The sequence below is a fragment of the Pseudochaenichthys georgianus genome, chromosome 9 (genome assembly GCF_902827115.2).
Source record: "Pseudochaenichthys georgianus chromosome 9, fPseGeo1.2, whole genome shotgun sequence".
Lineage (NCBI taxonomy): Eukaryota > Metazoa > Chordata > Actinopteri > Perciformes > Channichthyidae > Pseudochaenichthys > Pseudochaenichthys georgianus.
Genome location: NC_047511.1, coordinates 14,138,266 through 14,156,391, shown reverse-complemented (window position 1 = coordinate 14,156,391; position 18,126 = coordinate 14,138,266). Strand labels below are relative to the sequence as shown.

General features: G+C 41.6%; 1 protein-coding gene across 1 annotated transcript; it reads right to left on the bottom strand.

Annotated features, from left to right (window-relative positions):
• Positions 1–14,444: 14,444 nt before the first annotated feature.
• xbp1 (X-box binding protein 1) lies at positions 14,445–17,294 on the bottom strand. Its single transcript, XM_034091470.2, is given in 6 exon segments — positions 14,445–15,494; positions 15,636–15,743; positions 15,746–15,802; positions 15,918–16,034; positions 16,348–16,444; positions 16,937–17,294. Coding segments are annotated over 6 exon segments (1,191 nt in total). The 5' UTR covers positions 17,173–17,294; the 3' UTR covers positions 14,445–14,918.
• Between the last annotated feature and the right edge of the window lie 832 nt (positions 17,295–18,126).

Here is an 18,126-nt window from a genome sequence, read left to right as displayed (position 1 = left end):
CACAGATGCCTTCTGAAAACATAATAAAATGACATGCAATGAACAAAGTTCAAGTTTCAAGAGTTTTTTCAATTAAGTGCTTCACATATATAAGAATATATATATATATATATATATATAAGAATATATAACAAATACAATGTTTACAGTTTAGAGTTCGTTTGAGGTTTGCCTGTGTGAACACAAACCGAACCTTCTGAAAAATGAAACAATGTAACAAACTCATCTTGTGCACACCAAAGAAGAGGACCATTAGGTGAGAATGTGACCTAAATTAGCGTTACAGTAATGGGATAGGTTAGGAACTATGAGATTAAAGGCACTATAATAAGAAAATGCTTCTGATTGACAGTAATCCTACACACCCGGTCGAAATTGTGTCAATAACTATTGTATAATTTTTTGCAAAAATAAATTGTTTTTTAACTTGTTTAGTTTAAAAAAAATAGATACAAACTAATCGTTTTGGTTAAACGTTTTTATTTGTGCACATTGAGCATGAACAAATGTTACCTCTTGTCTTAGATTTGCATTATTATTGTAATTAGTTGATAATAACTCCATATCGTATACACACACTTACTCTGCTTGATGCCATCATTTTCCACACAGCGGACTGAAGTAGGTTGTAAAATTAGCACCCTTATTTACAAAACTATTGATTGTTAATCCAAGCATGGGACACAGGGAGATTCACACCCTACTCTGGGTTATACTTGTTTACAGGAAGAGATAAAGACAGACATACCTTCACACAAAAAGCAGAGAAGCAGGAAGCAGGAACAGTACATACCTTTCTCACCTTTATCTACTGTCTAGATTTACAAAGAATAACAAGATGTCTTCCTGGATGCCTGCATGTAGTCTTTGTCCCGCAAGTCTCCGGTGATAACTCACAAGATAACATAATTTCTACTACTTCCTTGCTACTCATGCCAAAAACCCAATTATCTTATTCATTCTAAACAAACCACTGATGTTTTAAAAGGCATCCCTTCCTGTTGGCAAGAAAAAAAATTCCTGCAACGGCCTAATTCACTCAGTGTTTCCACCAGCAAATGTGCTGGAAGAGGATAGGTTGACCCACGATCACACACAGTATTAGCTGTCTGTAGCAAAACAGACATTTACAACATACTATAAGAGGCTGCTTTTTAAAATACCTCTGTTCTTTCTAATGAATTGCAAGCATGTGACATATAATTCAATATACCAACACTCAGTTGTGCAGTTGAACCCAGCCAAACCTCCACAGTGACCTTCAGCATTTTCTGTGTTATTTTCACCAAAATATATTTAGTAACTTGCAGTCCTTATCCATTCATGATAACATGTACAGTTTGTTTTCCACGTGAGAAGGAGGGTATGGCATACAACTTCTTTAATCTGTGTTTGTGTATGTGTGTGTGGGTGTATTGGCAGCGCACCAGTTTAGAGTGAAAGGGGAAGTGTTTTGCCTAGAAGAGGAGGAGTGGAGTTGGGAATAGGAACAGCAGCTAGCCAGCTAGCACTCAGTTCAGGAATGCCACAGAGTCTGAGCTCAACTCACCCACCCCCACACGCTCCTCACTCAGCCCTGGGCTCGGGGATAGTGGGTGCGGGGCGACTACGAAAACATGAGGGGGAACATTCTTTCTTTTGAACTTCTCTCTTAGGTCTTAAGTCTCAGGGCACAAAGTCTAGACCAAATAATGTGAGTGATAGCAAATAAAACTGCAAGTCAGTGGTTTAACTGCTAAGTTATGCACATAAGTAAAATGATGAAATAGGCTTTAATGATGTCTCAATCTGGTTAGCTTTTAAGTTATTACCCAATATTTAAGGTTGCACACTAAGGTCAACCAACAGCTGTTGACTCCAAACATTTTTATAAACTCCATGTTTTTAATAGAAACCAGAAAAAAATCAACTGTTCTATTAATTTCCTTCTCTTTTTTTCTTACTATTTGTTTTTCTTCTCAGACTTTAAAAAACAGTCCACTCTATTGCCTCTACACTGGCGTACACGCTCACAAACAACATAATCAATAGACTTCCTTAATTTCTAGGATCTAACAAATGTGGCAATTTATCAAGCACGGAAGACGGTGTAAGAAAATGCTATCAAGTTGCATTATGGGAAATGTAGAAGCCAGTTTTTTCGGATGGATGCTTAAAGTCAGGATATCGTGCTACTTTTATTTTGACACAATTGTTTCCTTTAACCAGTCGCTCACAAGCCCCGAGCTTTACATAATACTGAATTGCTTTCTGCTTTGCATCTTTGTCAATAAGTATCAACAAAGTTCATGTGTCAACAGTTTTTGAATATTGAAAAATGTACATAAGAACTGGGTGTAAACAAATGACCAATACCATTACAAGCAGTGAGGAGTATGAACAGAGTAAAAATCCTTTCTGTGAAAATGTACCCTTAAATTGACGACAGAACACACCGTTCCCTGCTTCAGGTTTGGATAGCAATGAAGTCTGCAGGCGTCCTGATCTTATGACCTTGAGTCCTTTCCACCACTTCATATCAGAAGTACAATGACCGGGCCGCCTAGGAAAATTCAATATTTACTCTCCAGTTTACTGGCAGCGGCCTCCCCATGCTTATGTAGTTATGAAAGTGAATTTGACTTCATTAATGGCACAGAGAAGTTGTGTTTGCTCAGTTGTGAAAATGATTACGCAAAAGAGTTGAGTTGTAATGAAATCAACTGACATTAGTGGTTGTGAAAGGCAGATGTTATAGTACATATAGTGGGGCAATAAAGTATTTAGTCAGCCACCAATTGTGCAAGTTCTCCCACTTAAAAAGATGAGAGAGGCCTGTAATTTTCATCCTAGGTATACCTCAACTATGAGAGACAAAATGAGAAAAAAAATCCAGAAAATCACATTGTCTGATTTTTAAAGAATTTATTTGCAAATTATGGTGGAAAATAAGTATTTGGTCAATAACAAAAGTTAATCTCAATACTTTGTTATATACCCTTTATTGGCAATGACAGAGGTCAAACGTTTTCTGTAAATCTTCACAAGGTTTTCACACACTGTTGCTGGTATTTTGACCCATTCCTCCATGCAGATCTCCTCTAGAGCAGTGATGTTTTGGGGCTGTCGCTGGGCAACACAGACTTTTTTTTTTTTACATTACATTGCATTTAGCAGACGCTTTTATCCAAAGCCACTTACAATAAGTACATTCGACCAGGAAGACACAACTTTGAAGAAAACAGAATCATATAAGTACATCAGGTTTCATAGAGCCAAACATTTCAAGTGCTACTCAACTGGCTTTAGATAAGCCAGTTCTTTATTAGTATATAAGTGCTCTGTTAGCAGTTCTTTGTTAGTAATTATATCGCTTGAAGTGGAGTCGAAAGAGATGAGTTTTCAGTCTGCGCCGGAAGGTGTGTAAGCTATCTGCTGTCCTGATGTCAATGGGGAGCTCATTCCACCATTTTGGAGCCAGGATAGCAAACCCACGTGTTTTTGCTGATGGGAACTTGGGTCCCCCTCGCAGTGCGGGTGCAGCGAGCTGTTTGGCTGATGCAGAGCGGAGTGCACGTGCTGGGGTGTACAGTTTAACCATGTCCTGGATGTAGGAAGGGCCAGATCCATTTGCAGCATGGTACGCAACTACCAGTGTCTTGAAGTGGATTCTAGCAGTTACTGGAAGCCAGTGGAGGGAGCGGAGGAGCGGCGTGGTGTGGGAAAATTTAGGAAGGTTGAAGACCAGACGAGCCGCTGTATTCTGGATGAGCTGCAGAGGTCGGATGGCACATGCAGGTAGACCAGCCAGGAGGGAGTTGCAGTAGTCTAGGCGTGAGGTGACGAGAGCCTGGACCAGAACCTGCGTGGCTTTCTGGCTCAGCTGGGGACGTATCTTCCTGATGTTGTAAAGCGTGTATCTGCAGCAACGGGTTGTAGCAGCGATGTTTGCAGTGAAGGACAGTTTGTTATCTAGGATCACACCCAGATTCCTTGCAGTCTGAGTCGGGGAAACAACAGAGGTGCCGATGTTGATTGTCAGGTCAAGAGTGGGACAATCTTTTCCCGGAAGGAAAAGCAGTTCAGTCTTGTCAAGGTTGAGCTTGAGGTGATGAGCAGACATCCACTGAGAGATGTCAGCTAGACAAGCAGAGATGCGTGCGACGACCTGGGTCTCTGAGCGGGGAAAGGACTGAATTAATTGGGTGTCGTCAGCGTAGCTGTGGTATGAAAAACCATGCGGGCTAATGACTGATCCGAGCGAGTTTGTGTACAGGGAGAAGAGGAGGGGACCAAGAACAGAGCCCTGAGGGACCCCTGTAGCTAATTGACAAGGGTCGGACTCGGACCCTCTCCAAGTTACCCTGTAGGTACGGTCTTTGAGGTATGAGGTGAGGAGGGAAAGTGCAGAGCCTGAAACTCCAAGTTCTTGGAGAGTGCGAAGGAGGATCTGATGGTTCACCGTGTCGAATGCAGCAACTTTCAACTCCCTCCAAAGATTGTCTATGGGGTTGAGATCTGGAGACTGGCTAGGCCACTCCAGGACCTTAAAATGCTTTTTACGAAGCCACTCCTTCGTTGCCCGGGCGGTGTGTTTGGGATCATTGTCATGCTGAATGGAAGGAGGTTGTCACTCAAAATCTCACGATACATGGCCCCATTCATTCTTTCCTTTACACGGATCAGTCGTCCTGGTCCCTTTGCAGAAAAACAGCCCTAAAGCATGATGTTTCCACCCCCATGTTTCACAGTAGGTATGGTGTTCTTTGGATGCAACTCAGCATTCTTTCTCCTCCAAACACGTCTAGTTGAGTTTTTACCAAAAGGTACTATTTTGGTTTCATCTGACCATATGACATTCTCCCAATCCTTTTCTGGATCATCTAAATGCTCTCTAGCAAACTTCAGACGGGCCTGGACATGTACTGGCTTAAGCAGGGGGGCACGTCTGGCACTGCAGGATTTGAGTCCCTGGCGGCGTAGTGTGTTACTGATGGTAGCCTTTGTTACTTTGGTCCCAGCTCTCTGCAGGTCATTGACTAGGTCCCCCCGTGTGGTTCTGGGATTTTTGCTCACCGTTCTTGTGATCATTGTGAACCCACGGGGTGAGATCTTGCGTGGAGCCCAAGATCGAGGCAGATTATCAGTGGTCTTGTATGTCTTCCATTTTCTAATAATTGCTCCCACAGTTGATTTCTTCACACCAAGCTGCTTACCTATTGCAGATTCAGTCTTCCCAGCCTGGTGCAGGTCTATAATTTTGTTTCTGGTGTCCTTTGACAGCTCTTTGGTCTTGGCCATAGTGGAGTTTGGAGTGTGACTGTTTGAGGTTGTGGACAGGTGTCTTTTATACTGATAACGAGTTCAAACAGGTGCCATTAATACAGTTAACGCGTGGAGGACAGAGGAGGCTCTTAAAGAAGAAGTTACAGGTCTGTGAGAGCCAGAAATCTTGTTTGTTTTTAGGTGACCAAATACTTATTTTATCGAGGAATTTACCAATTCATTCATTAAAAATCCTACAATGTGATTTCCTGGATTCTTTCCCCCCATTCTGTCTCTCATAGTTGAAGTGTACCTAGGATGAAAATTGCAGGCCTCTCATCTTTTTAAGTGGGAGAACTTTCACAATTGGTGGCTGACTAAATACTTGTTTGCCCCACTGTATGCTGCAATTGTCCTGGGATTTAACATTCAGCTAAATAATCATCAGTTCTTATGCATCTGTATTTCTGCTTGCTCAAAGTAATAGATAGAACATCATTTTTTTTATTTAAGTTAAACATGTGATAAGGTTAAAGTAGACTTTCGAAAAATATAATGTAAAATCTGTTATGGCTGCATGACATGCTTTTATCAGTTCCTTTATTGTGCCCTCCTGCATGTTCTCTTGGTTAGCACTTTGTACTACTGATAAACCCCCCACAGCTGGCACTTCGCACATGTATTCTTATCACTGCTCAAACATTAAGTGCTGTTCTCAAAGTCACACAAGCTTTCAAATATTGTGATCCAGAGATCTATCGTGGTAGTAACTAGTGATTCGATGTGTTTTTATGTCACTGTGACAAATGTTGTTTTGCACAAGTTCAAAGTAACTTGTCACACCAGCTCTGCGTTCTGCTGTCCACACTGACCGAAATAACCGTAGCGTTAGCTTAAAGTACAACAGGGCCCATTACAGCTGAGGCCGCAGAGGGAAAACACCTGTTGCTGTTCCACTGTCGCCAGCACATCTGACCATTACTGTAGAGTACATTTAGCCTGGTTGTGACTTTTATTGACCGAATTGTCTTTCTTGGAGTATTAAGTACATTTAGTAGTTTCCTGTAGTTAACATACATTTACTTTAAGTGACAGAAATAGTCTTCACTTCATTACATTACATTACGTTACATGTTAGTTACACGATTTATCCAAAGCGACTTACATACTCAATACTGTGGGAAATCCCCACAGGACCAATTTGGGGTGAAGTGTCTTGCCCAGGGATACAACAACATGCTGACTGCAGTGGGGTTTGAACCCCACGCACTAGTCCACTGCGCCACACGCCTCCCTTCATCTGTTGTCATCATATTTTCAAAGAAAATTATTTTTGGTTGTTGCTGTGTGAAAACCTTGTGATTCAAGTGGTGTGGCCGAATGGGAATGTCCAAAATATTTAATCTATTGGATAGATTATGTACATTTGTACAGAAATGTGTGGTTTCCAGTCAACACATCCTACAGTAATCATTTTAGTTATTAGACTTATTTCAGAGCAAACAGTAGGTCAAAATGTTATTTGTTGAATACTTGCAACCATCGATAACCATATGCCCTGAAAACGTTGGGACAGTCCAGTATTACGAGCAGTTTTCACAAATGGTCTTATCTTGTTTGTCCTTAAAATCAGACTAAACCCAAAAACCTGAAATAATTATTGCTGTGAAACATTCATTTTGTGTTGCCTACAGATGGCCACTATTACGTCCGTTAACTACATGAGATATGGCCGATGTCGTTTTTTTTGCTATGTTCAGTAGCGCTACAACCGGATAAACGACCAAACATAGCAAAATATAAAATGATTGAGTTAAAGCAATAACAACAACAAAAACAGCCATCCCTGACATAGAGACTTGTGTCCCAAGACCAAAAAGAAAGAAATTGCGGTTAAAAGACTTTATAAAACGGTAACATGTTGTCAACACTAATGTACTGGAGGCTACGCCCAACCCCCAACAGTCCTGTCCTAAGTAGCACCCATATGTATCCGATCACCAACGTGAACATGTTAAACATAGCCGCTAAACAACTGTTTGTTAGCATTTTCATTTGGAGCATTAGCATTAAGCTCAAAGCAACACTGTGCCTGAGAACAGTCCAAAAGAGCTGTGAACTGGTTTGAAATTGTATATTATTACATATCGCAAACAGTTGTTACACTTTTGAGTTTCCAAAAAGCTGTCATACAGTACTTTTTGTACCTGACAGCAACACTATTGATCTATGACTCCTACACCTGGTCACTGCTGGAGTGTTCAATATTACAACAGACAAAGTACAAGCTGTGACAGCTAAAGGATGTTTGTTGTCTCAGGTGGCGTAGGTGGTCCTGATTAACACACATACCAAACAGGAATTATGGTTCTTAGCTTGCATATGAGTGTGCATGCCTGCCTGTCTGTGCTTTGTGATCATGTCTAAGCCTACTCTGTAATTGCTGGCAGACACAGGCTGAGGTATGAGCGTCTAACCTCAGGGGCCTGGTTAGAGCAAGCAGTGAAAGGCAATATAGTGCTGCATAGTTGCGCAAATACTCTAAAAGTTGTGTAAGAATTATCTTAGAAACGTGGAAGTTTGAATTAGGTTGCAGATAAAGTAACATGTAAAGCTGTGTCAAGGTTATGAAAGCTGAAGACATGATTCAGATAATATCAAAAGATATGATGTGCAGTTTAAATCCCCTTGCTGTGTAGGAGGAATCCAAGTGAATCATGTTTTTTGTCCAGCACACAGGCTGCCTCTTGCAGAACTGCCACATGTACAGGAAGCGAAACCATGGCAATGAACCCTTGTGTAATGTGTGACGCTGGTTCTCCCTCGGCTTGCATTAGCTTTGGCCTATTAAATATGACTCCGGGAAGCCTTGGATAGCCTGCAGTCATGCTTTGTACAAAAGGTCTCCTGGTCACTCTGCTGACATTGGATTCTGTTGTTGTAGTTTAATTTGAAATCAAAAGAAACAGATGTCTCTCTTGAAGATAAAAGATTATTTGTAAAAAGTGGAATAATTTTGTATTTCCATTCCAAATGTGTGTTGCTTATTGTTACTCTATTCAGATGTTTGACCTTTACTTTCTTGACACTATAAGGCACTTTTCACATTAATCTTCTGAAGGAGGAGAGTTCCTTTGGACTAACCTTGTATTTGAGTTTAAGATGTGTAAAACTAGTTGGAACTAATTGCAAAAGGTAACTTACTAACACAAGTAAGTTATCTCCATGGAACAAACACAGAGAATTAATGAAACTGCAAAAATGATACGTTGACTTTAATTAAATGTATTATGTCAACAGATTTAACCATATTGGGTGGTGGAAGTGGAAAGCAGTTTAAATAAAAAATGGTATGTTCAACTTAATATTATTGCTTTCAACTAGCCTAATACAGTTATGTGAAATCTGTTGACATATACAATTAATCAAAGTCAACGTTATCAGTATACAGTGAAGTAGGAGGCCTTTTGCTGAGTAGTTGTTAAACTTTTGAATTTTAAAATATTTGCATATTCAGATTTTTGACTTTTCAATTAGGAAGAAAGAGTAGATGTATTTTTAAGAACATTTGGCAAAACAACATATTATCTTAGTATGTTTAAGGTCTTTAAACATGTGTGGAGGGGCTCTTTAAACAGTTCAACTTGTAGAACGGCATGTTCTTTACTTCCAGGGTCCCATCGGACTCCCATAAGAAGCCTTACTGTTCTCTCAGTGAGCTTTGGCTCAGTGCCATGGATCAGACGGCATTAGCACACTCCACTGACCGTCCTTTGTTGCCAATGGTAACTGAGGATAGTGATCTCTCTCACAGTTTGAGCGCAAACCACCTTGACTGAGCACAGTGAATGCTGTATGTGAGTGCATGCTGCTGTGTGTGCATCATGATCACATACGTCTGAGCTTTTGTTTGCGCACACATTCAAGGTGTGATGCAACTAAGGAAAGGTTGGCTTGATCCCAACAACAAAGGAGGGGTAGGGCTGTCAGGTTGCTATTGTTATTATCTTGCATGTCAAAAGAGCAGCAGTGGGCAGGGTAATGAAGATGAATAGCCGCTTTCACACCAAGTACTTTGCCATACTTAGTGCCGGTACTTAGTGCCCCGGCACTTATGGCGCGTTTCCACTACAGCGCGGAGCCCCGTTTAAGAGGGCTGTGACGTCAGCGGCCCGCTTTTGGTAGCGTTTCCACTTGGCCTAGTACCGGCTAGCGGGTCCTAATTCACAGCTTTTCTGGCCCCATAAAATCGGGTTTCTAGGGCCAGGAACAACCAGGCTGTGACGTCACTCTCGACTGCTGATTGGTCAGAGAGAATCGTCGCATATAAATATATATATAGCGAAGCTTGCAGCATTTTTATAAACAGCATTTTTGTTAACAGAGGATCAACAAAAATGGCAAAGAAAAGCACACCGTGGTCCGCCGAGGAAGTTACGACGTTCCTACACTTTATTGCAGATGACAAGATCCAGCGGGAGCTCGACGGGACAACTCGCAATATGAAAGTATTTCAGGAGGTCTCTGTGCGGAAGCGGTTACTCGAGGACTGTCTTGCAGTGTAGGGAAAAACTGAAAAAGATGAAGAGTGAGTATCGCATAGTGAAGGACAACAACAAGCCAATCGCTCCGCCTACACTGCGTTACTATAGATACTACCCCAGTTCCTAAATTGTAATGGAGACGCGCCAGTCCTAACGAGCGAGCCAGTCCTAACGAGTGAGGCCGTGTAGTGGAAACGCGCCATTAGTACCCCAGGGCACTAAGTACTAATCACGTTCACACCGGAATAAATTCCCTGAGGGAAGATTACGCAAATGAGCCGCTGACGTCACTTCGTCTTCTTCTGCTTTGGGTTTACTGACAGGCCGCAAACAACTTTACGGTGTATACTGCCGCCTGAAGTCACCGGCCGGAAGTCCCCGGAGTTGGGGACTGGCTTCAGTAAAAGCTGAAGCCTTCCGAGTAAATCACCAGAACTCCTCGTCTCCACCGCTCCCATGTTTTTTTTGTGTTGCCATAAGTTATTCTCTCTCCGTTGGTGCGCGGGGCTAATGCTAATGCCACAAATACAATGGCGGCTTCACAAAAACTTTTCTGAGTTTTACGGGGCGTGGTTTGCAATTCGCCCAGCCAATAGAAATTGGTACTTTTTTGGTACCACCTCTCTAGTAGGCACTACAAATGGGGGTAAAAGTTCCCAGCACCAAGTACTCTTTTTGGTGTGAACGCGACATAAGGGGTACTAACGGAACTAAACGGGAAAAATACGGGGGGGAAAGTACTGGGGGAAAGTACTTCGGTGTGAACGCGCCCAGTGATGATTGAAGGCTTATTTTTGTTCTAATAATTTACTGCATGTTAATCATTGTGATGGTTATACCTTACAAACATCCAGAAAAACCAGCCGGATAATAATAGAAACACACCTTTTTGGTGGAACAGGATTAACCAGCAATGATTCTTAGAATAGTAACAGAATCAGTTTTCCCTTTAAATAGACTTGGGAATCGTGTTCTTCCAACAGGGATGGACAGATGTTGTTTGTTGGGAATGACGCAGTCAGTGACTCAATTGTCCCCAACTGAATCATTAATAAAGTGGCCTAAATACCAAAGATATAACCCCCTTTCGCTCCAGCTTGTGATTAGCCACTCTTAGCCTTTAATAAAGAAAGCCAAAGGGGGTAGTTGATTTACATTCCTCAGTTGGGTCAGGGGAATCTAGTTGCTCAGCGCTCGAGGCAGGACAACTGCCAAGAGACCCCAACTCACCCCCCCCCCCCCACCCAGCTACACCATTGACATGAGAAACATGTCACATGGCTGCCTTGACCTCTTGTTTGCTTTACACCTGACTTGAGTCTTTGAATCCTGTTTGATCAGGTGGTACTCCTTGTTGTAAAGCTAATGCAACACTTAAAAGGGTTTCTGTTGTTGTGTGTCAAAGGAGAACCCACCGTGTCGCTCTCAGTTTAACGGTAGCCTACATTTTGAGCTCACTGTTTAAACTGAATAGCTTGGAATCAGCAACTGTAAAACCCGTATTTACATAAGTGGCAGCTGCCAGTGTGGGTTTAGCAATCCTCTTTATAATACTGCTAAGCGTAGTAACTCGAAGCCTGCAGTAAGGTTTATCCAAATCCGTGCATCGGTGACGACAATGTCATATTAGCACGACAAATCCAGTTCTAATTTAAGCATGAACCTCAACATCATTCGGTTTCATACTGGTTTAGAGGGACACACTGAACTGCAGTTTGTCTTGACCAAGTCCTTGGCAAACATAATATATATGTTTTTAACCCCAAACTGTGTTCAACAAATCCCCTTTCCCACATGCACTTTAACCCTAAGATTACCTAGACATTACCCAGAGAAGGTGTCCAACCCGTATCATTGCGATCAGATAGATAGCAGACTTTATCTTGCCAGTTCCCTGGTACAAAGTCTGGGTAATATCCAATTCAGACTGAGTGAATAGAACAGCGATTCACAGCCAGTTTAGGCGTGTTGATGTTTCTATAGCGGCTGGTGCAAAACCAGAAGAAAACACACTTTTAAAGGCTAAGATAAGGTATTTTACACAAATATACAAGCGAAATGTGTAGGAGAGGAGACAAGATTCGGGAACTATTTTCTGTAATGTGAAAATGGGAGTCAAATTAAAGGAACGACAAAAGATTCAGTTGTTTATGCCCAAATTACACTGGATATATGTGTTGTTATGCCAAGCCTCCTGCCCACTCTACCAACTTGTTATTCTTTCATAAACCAAACGGAGTATTTCCAGTAAATGGGATCGCTTCTAACACAAACAATCTCTTGTTGTGCACTACATGTGTGACACGCTAGGTCCAATGTGCAGACCTTATTCTCCAGATTTTGTCCAGAGAACTGTAATATCAAAAGATCTGCATGGTCATTATGAAACATTTGTGTACCCCTGTTACCCCTTTAGTAAGAACCAATTCAATTATTCTCCTTTTGCTCCGGACCTCAACTGTGATGTCCTCACTCACATTCTTTACATTGGTTTTCAGTCACACAAGCTAAATGTGGAAAACGGCAAGATCCAAAATTACACTTTTTAAATCTCAACAGATATAGTTGAGTTTGTTGGGACACAGTGTAGCTTTTGAGCTTAACGTCCTTTGGCAATATAAAAAAAACCACATCTTTAGTTTGTAACAGCACCCAGCAATGCCTTCATATCCTAAAATGTTCTTCGGTTTACTGTGTACTTTATCTCAGTATTGGACCAGGACTGGCAGATTAGCAAGATAACCGGAAGTAGAATTTACTGGAAGGGAAAAATGCTGTGTTTTACCATCTATTGCAGAAAAACCCTTAAATGGGGCAGATATCTATTTTTAACGAGATCATGTGAACACTAATTTCACCCTACAAATGGCTTCAAACAAAACTGGCTCAAACACCAAGGAGAAACAGAAACGAGACTACTGTCCCTAAATACACCAGAATCTACGTCCTGAAATCAAAAGACATCAGCAGATATCTTTCAGTTTCAGCTCCACAGCTATAAGTTTGATCTTTGCTGTGGTTCCCACCTACGAGACAGGAAATGGTACATTTCTCACCACACTCTTTCGGGCTAACTACGTCAAATGCAGCTGTGGTTTCTGTCAACCTACCAAAAGTGGAGTTCAATTTACAATGAAATAGCTGAGTTGCCAATTGTTCTTCCCCTTCCACCTCTTCCAGATAATATGCTGTCATGTACGAGGGTAGTTGCTGTGAGACATAATGGACGACATCACTTATGCAAAGCTTTGTGATCAGTTTACAGGAGCTAAAGCTAACAGAGACCGACAGGCCCTGCAGAGTTCAGATCAATTTCATTCGTGTTGCATCTGTAAAGCTGATCTAATCAACATAGGGACTCCAGGGGATCTCATTCAAAGGGGTGGATCGTACCAATCACAGCTTGAAGAATTAAACCTCATTGTGATTAGAATAACGGCCTGAGGGGGAAGGTGTGTTCCCCCACTCGGTCGTTTCTCTTCATACCAGGCCAAAACACCAACAATACCTGAGACAAAACACTGACCTATTTCTAACGGGAAGCTAAGACTAAAACGGTCTCAGGTTGGCTTCCCAGGAAACTCCCAGTTACATTAGAAGTGTTATGTAACACAAGCAGGCCTGCTTCTCAGAAAAGCAAGGTTGTGGGGGCACAAGAGAGATAGGGTATATAAACAGTGTGTCTGCACACGTGTTAGATTATTTCATAGTTGTAGATTGGACAGAGTTTTAGTTTGATAAACCTGTTTGGTGAAACAAATACCTAATACCCTAACCTTATGAGCCTTCATACTGAACCAAGAGCACAGTTAACATTCTACTTTCTAATTCAAACTCCTGATATCCCTACCTTGGAGGTAATAACATTAGTGATGGGATTTAAATGTCAAGACAACACAAGATGTCTTAATGGTTTGAACAGGTTTCCGTTGTTGTTTTGAGTGTTGATTAATCCTTCAATTCGTTTTTATAATGAATTGCTTAGTCTAGAAGATTGAAAAATGTTTTGGCCTTTGCGTGGAGAGATATTCATCAATTGTTTCCCCTTTGATCTGATGTCACCTCAAATTCAGCCCAGTTCATTGCTTTGGTCTAAAATGTTGTGTTTTGCTGAGGTCAACGTGACATTTTAATGAGTTAGTTCTGTGCATTCCAAAATGTCCAGATTACGATATAAAGCTGGGAAAGGCAATATATTTGAGATGCTGGAACCAGCAAGTCTTCAACAATTCTGCTAGATAAATTACCTTAATTGCAAACGACTTCTAACAGCCTGTTGATTGATCTATCAACCACTTCAACAAGATTCCATTATAGCAGTACATTTCATGGCAGCACTGTCACCCTGCCCAAGCCAAGTTAACCTGGTAGAGCAGGCCTTCGCATATATTGAAGCTCAACCTTTTGCTTCATATCCACCCTGCTCCCCATTTCCAGTGCTCTTCTGTACCTTCTGTAGTCAAAAAGAAAATCCTAAAATGTATTGTTTTAAACATTACCTGCGTTGACCATCCCTTATTTTAACATTCTGCTTTCCTGATGTGCACATTCATTTGGGAACTAAATACTGTAAAGTTAATTATTCTCTAAAATCTGATTGTTGCAGTTCTTTCTTCCCTGTATAAGCAGTTACAATGACTCAAACAAGAGACGAGATGCAATGCAAAAAGTTTTTTAATGCAGTAGGCTACATAGAGAGCGTCGAAAAATTAGAAGAAAGCATTTTACATACAATGACTCCGAAGCAGAATACACAAATAAATAAAAAGGTTATATTTAAATGTTCGGTCCCCATCCCCCTAATAATTTGCAGAAATACTTGATTCTATCCACGTGTCATCATGAACTGTGAGCGAGAGATTTTAAATCCATTTTGAATTCTCTGCTGTAATTAAAGGATGCCAAAATTAGCTGTCATAAACTCCATCTCCCACAAGTCAATGCAGCATCGCCATTGGTACAGACCTGCTGTAATATAAAGGAGATTATGAGCTTAACTTTAGCCTATACATGAGTGGATTGTGTTCTATACGGTACTCTGAAGCTTTGTGTGCTTCTCCATTGTTATCAACACTACACATTAGTGCTTAAATGTAAATATATTATAACTTATTGGGCTGTATGGTTGATTCAGACACTGATAAGCTGGGGGAAGAGTTCATTAGCAAACATGTCTTCCCAGGTGCTCTCTGAGCACAGGGGAGAGGACATGTCGCTGAAAGGGGAAAGGGACCCTTCGTATCCGGAGTCGCTGTAGGTGTCCGCAAGACAAGCTTCCTTATCCAGGCCGCTGAGGGCAGGGGAGGGGGTTTCAGAGAAAAAGTCATCCACCTGACTGTGACTGTCACAGCTGAGGATGACCACTTCCTCCGGCTCGTCTTTAACGCAGACGGTCTCCTCTTCGAGCACCACCACGTCGATAACGGATAAGGTAGCCTCTTCGATATTCTCTGTGTCGCTCTCTGGGTCGCTGCACTGCCCGATGCTCACCTCCTCCACGGGCTTCGTGTAAATGTGGTCGAAGTGGATCAGTTCATTAAGGGCCTCCAGCTTAACTGGTGAGGCCCCCAGAGTCGCAGGTGTGGCGGGAGGTACTGGGTTCCCCCCTCCGACCAGCAGCTCCTCCGGCTCCTGGCACTCCTGCTCACAAGACTTGAGGAAAAGCTCTGGGTCAAGGATGTCCAGAATGCCCATGAGCAAATCAGACTAGTGAGGGGGGAGAATGGAGAAAAGATAGGAGATTAGCCTAGTTACCCTTGACCTGACTAGTGGATTTCTTAGAGACAGGATTCAAATCTCAAAACATGACTTTTTATTATAAAAGGAGACATCCATCCAGAAACTTACCTCATCGTCTGAACAGTCAGAATCATCTGAATCCATTGAGAAGTCTTCAGATTTAGGGACTGCTGGGCCTGCACCTGCTGCGGAGGCACACATAGCCTGAGTGCTGCGGACTCAGAAGACCCGATCCCTAAACCTGCGTCATTCCCGATGGATAACAAACTCTGAACCTGTTATGAAAATGAATGAAAAAGTGTGAATTAGGGTAACTCCACTGAAAACACAATCATTATAAAACCAACCCTGCTTCCCCTCCATTACAACCAAATGGCATCATAATCGTACCTCCTCTTTTGAGTCGAGGGTATCCAACCCAAGTCTCTGTCTCAGTTCAATATTTTCTGTCAAAAGGCCGCTTGACTTTTCCCGAAGTAGCCTGTTTTCAATGTGAAGTTTCTGATTCTGCGGGGAGAGAACAAACAGATGTTTGAAATTGAAACTTGCAACTGGTTATGGGGAAGTTATGCATGAAGTGAACAAACCAACACTAGATATGTAACTGCAGTGTGGTTTTGCAATGTAGTTTAGTTTTTCTTTTGCAACACTAAAAACATGATAGGATGTTATACATTTATGGCTGGAAATGCCATTGTGTTGTGAAATGGCATAATAAAAAAATCTCAACAATGGCGTTATGCTCAAGACATATGTTTGACTTTTGGCAAATATAAAAGAGGAATAGCTACATCCCGTTTTTAAATGTTTTTTTTTTTACCTCCAGCTCCAACTCTATGACTTGCTGTTCCAGGTCTCCCATTTTGGCCTTTTTCCTGTCTCTGGCTGTCTGGGCTGCGACTCTGTTCTTGAGTTTCCTGGAGAAAAAAATTGAGGGGGGGGAACAGGAATTTAGCACACATTCTTTCCATGATGCTGACTAAGCCTCCTGACATGACTTGAGTTCACAGTACTGCGCAATCCCCGGCCATGTTGCTGCCACGCAGACATACCAAGATATCAGTATCCTGCTCAGTAACGGGCGGGTCTGCGGACAGTCAAATGTCTCAGATAGCACTTTGACAAGCTAGTTCAAATTCCAAGGGTGATAAATGAACGACATGAAATGTAACTACATTATGGTGCTATTTAAAACTGCATAGCTTATCTATTTATATTAATATTGGGAGATTCAGCATTGACCTACTTTTTTTTGTGCTGCGGTTTAAACGTCAAATCAAAGGGATCAATATCTTTGGGCGTGTCCCTGTGGTAATACCGTGAACAATGGCCGGGTTTGCCCTTTAAAAAATAAAGATTTTAACCCCATACATAATGTTATATAAAAGGGATATTTTTGAGGGACTAACCTGCGAAGTGCTTTTTCTTCTGGACTCAAGTGTGTGAGCCTCTGTCTTTTTCGTATGGGCGGCCCCGCGGAGGAGTTGGACTCTGAATCCGACGACGCCGGGCTGGAGCATGACGGTAAAACGACAGATATGGGCCGGTTGTAGACTGCCTGAGAGCCGCTAGCCGAGCTGCATTGTTTGCCGGAGATCAGGAGCACTTTGTGGGGCACTCCGGTGCCTGCTGTTACCACCACCATGTTGATATATCCTACTGGGGGTGCTGAAATCAGAATTAATCGGGTATCCTTATTGTATTCAGTGGAACCCTTGAGGTTTCACTGCTTGCCTGATCACCGGCAATTCTCAACTGTTGATCAAGAAGGGCTGCACCTCCGGTCTTTTTCTACTGTCGTGGTGAAAGCTGATAGGCTCCCTGTGGCTCTGACGCAACTTGTTTACGGCCTGTGATTGGTCGCCTTGCTGATGAAATTTGCATTGAAAGTTTCACTCTCAAATTAACACAAATTCGTTTTAAAGTGTAATTTCCCCTCAATACTAGCTGTCAATTTCGGTTTTCAAGTCAACACTCTCGGCACCATTGTATGTTGTGAACCAGACATGATAGTTTAATAATAGAGTTAATTATTATTTCAGTGTATACTCAATGCTTATTTCAAAGAGTTGCATCAGATTTTACACACATAGACACGTTTAGTCCTCAGTTCAAATTAGAACACTATGAGCCTATTGTACTTTCACTGTATTGATTATAGAGCTATGACATTGATTTGGAGTTTCCTGGATCCATTACATATGTTATATTCACGTAAAGGAGCCCACTTTAAGTTGGTTGATTTTTCACAGAAACTATCATATTGAGGTTCTAGATGTTATGCAAGACAAAGTATGTAAAACAACTTTTTTCTTTTAGATTGGTTTAAACCTCAGTTTCTATGTTCCAATATGCTGTTAGTTGGCCTCTTTGAGACATCTCGTGTTCTCTGCTCTTTGTCTTGTACATTCTAGTTTCCTCATTATTTTCTTTGAGGAAGTCTAATTGACTCGTAAAACAAGCTTTCCCTGAAATGGTTATTTTATATTTCCTGGAGAGATCTATTGTAAGAATGAAATATGTATCAATTGTTTTGTCTGCCAAAGGATTTTCTTTCTTTTTCCTCTCCACTGAGAGAGGTTTTAACCCTATTTAAATC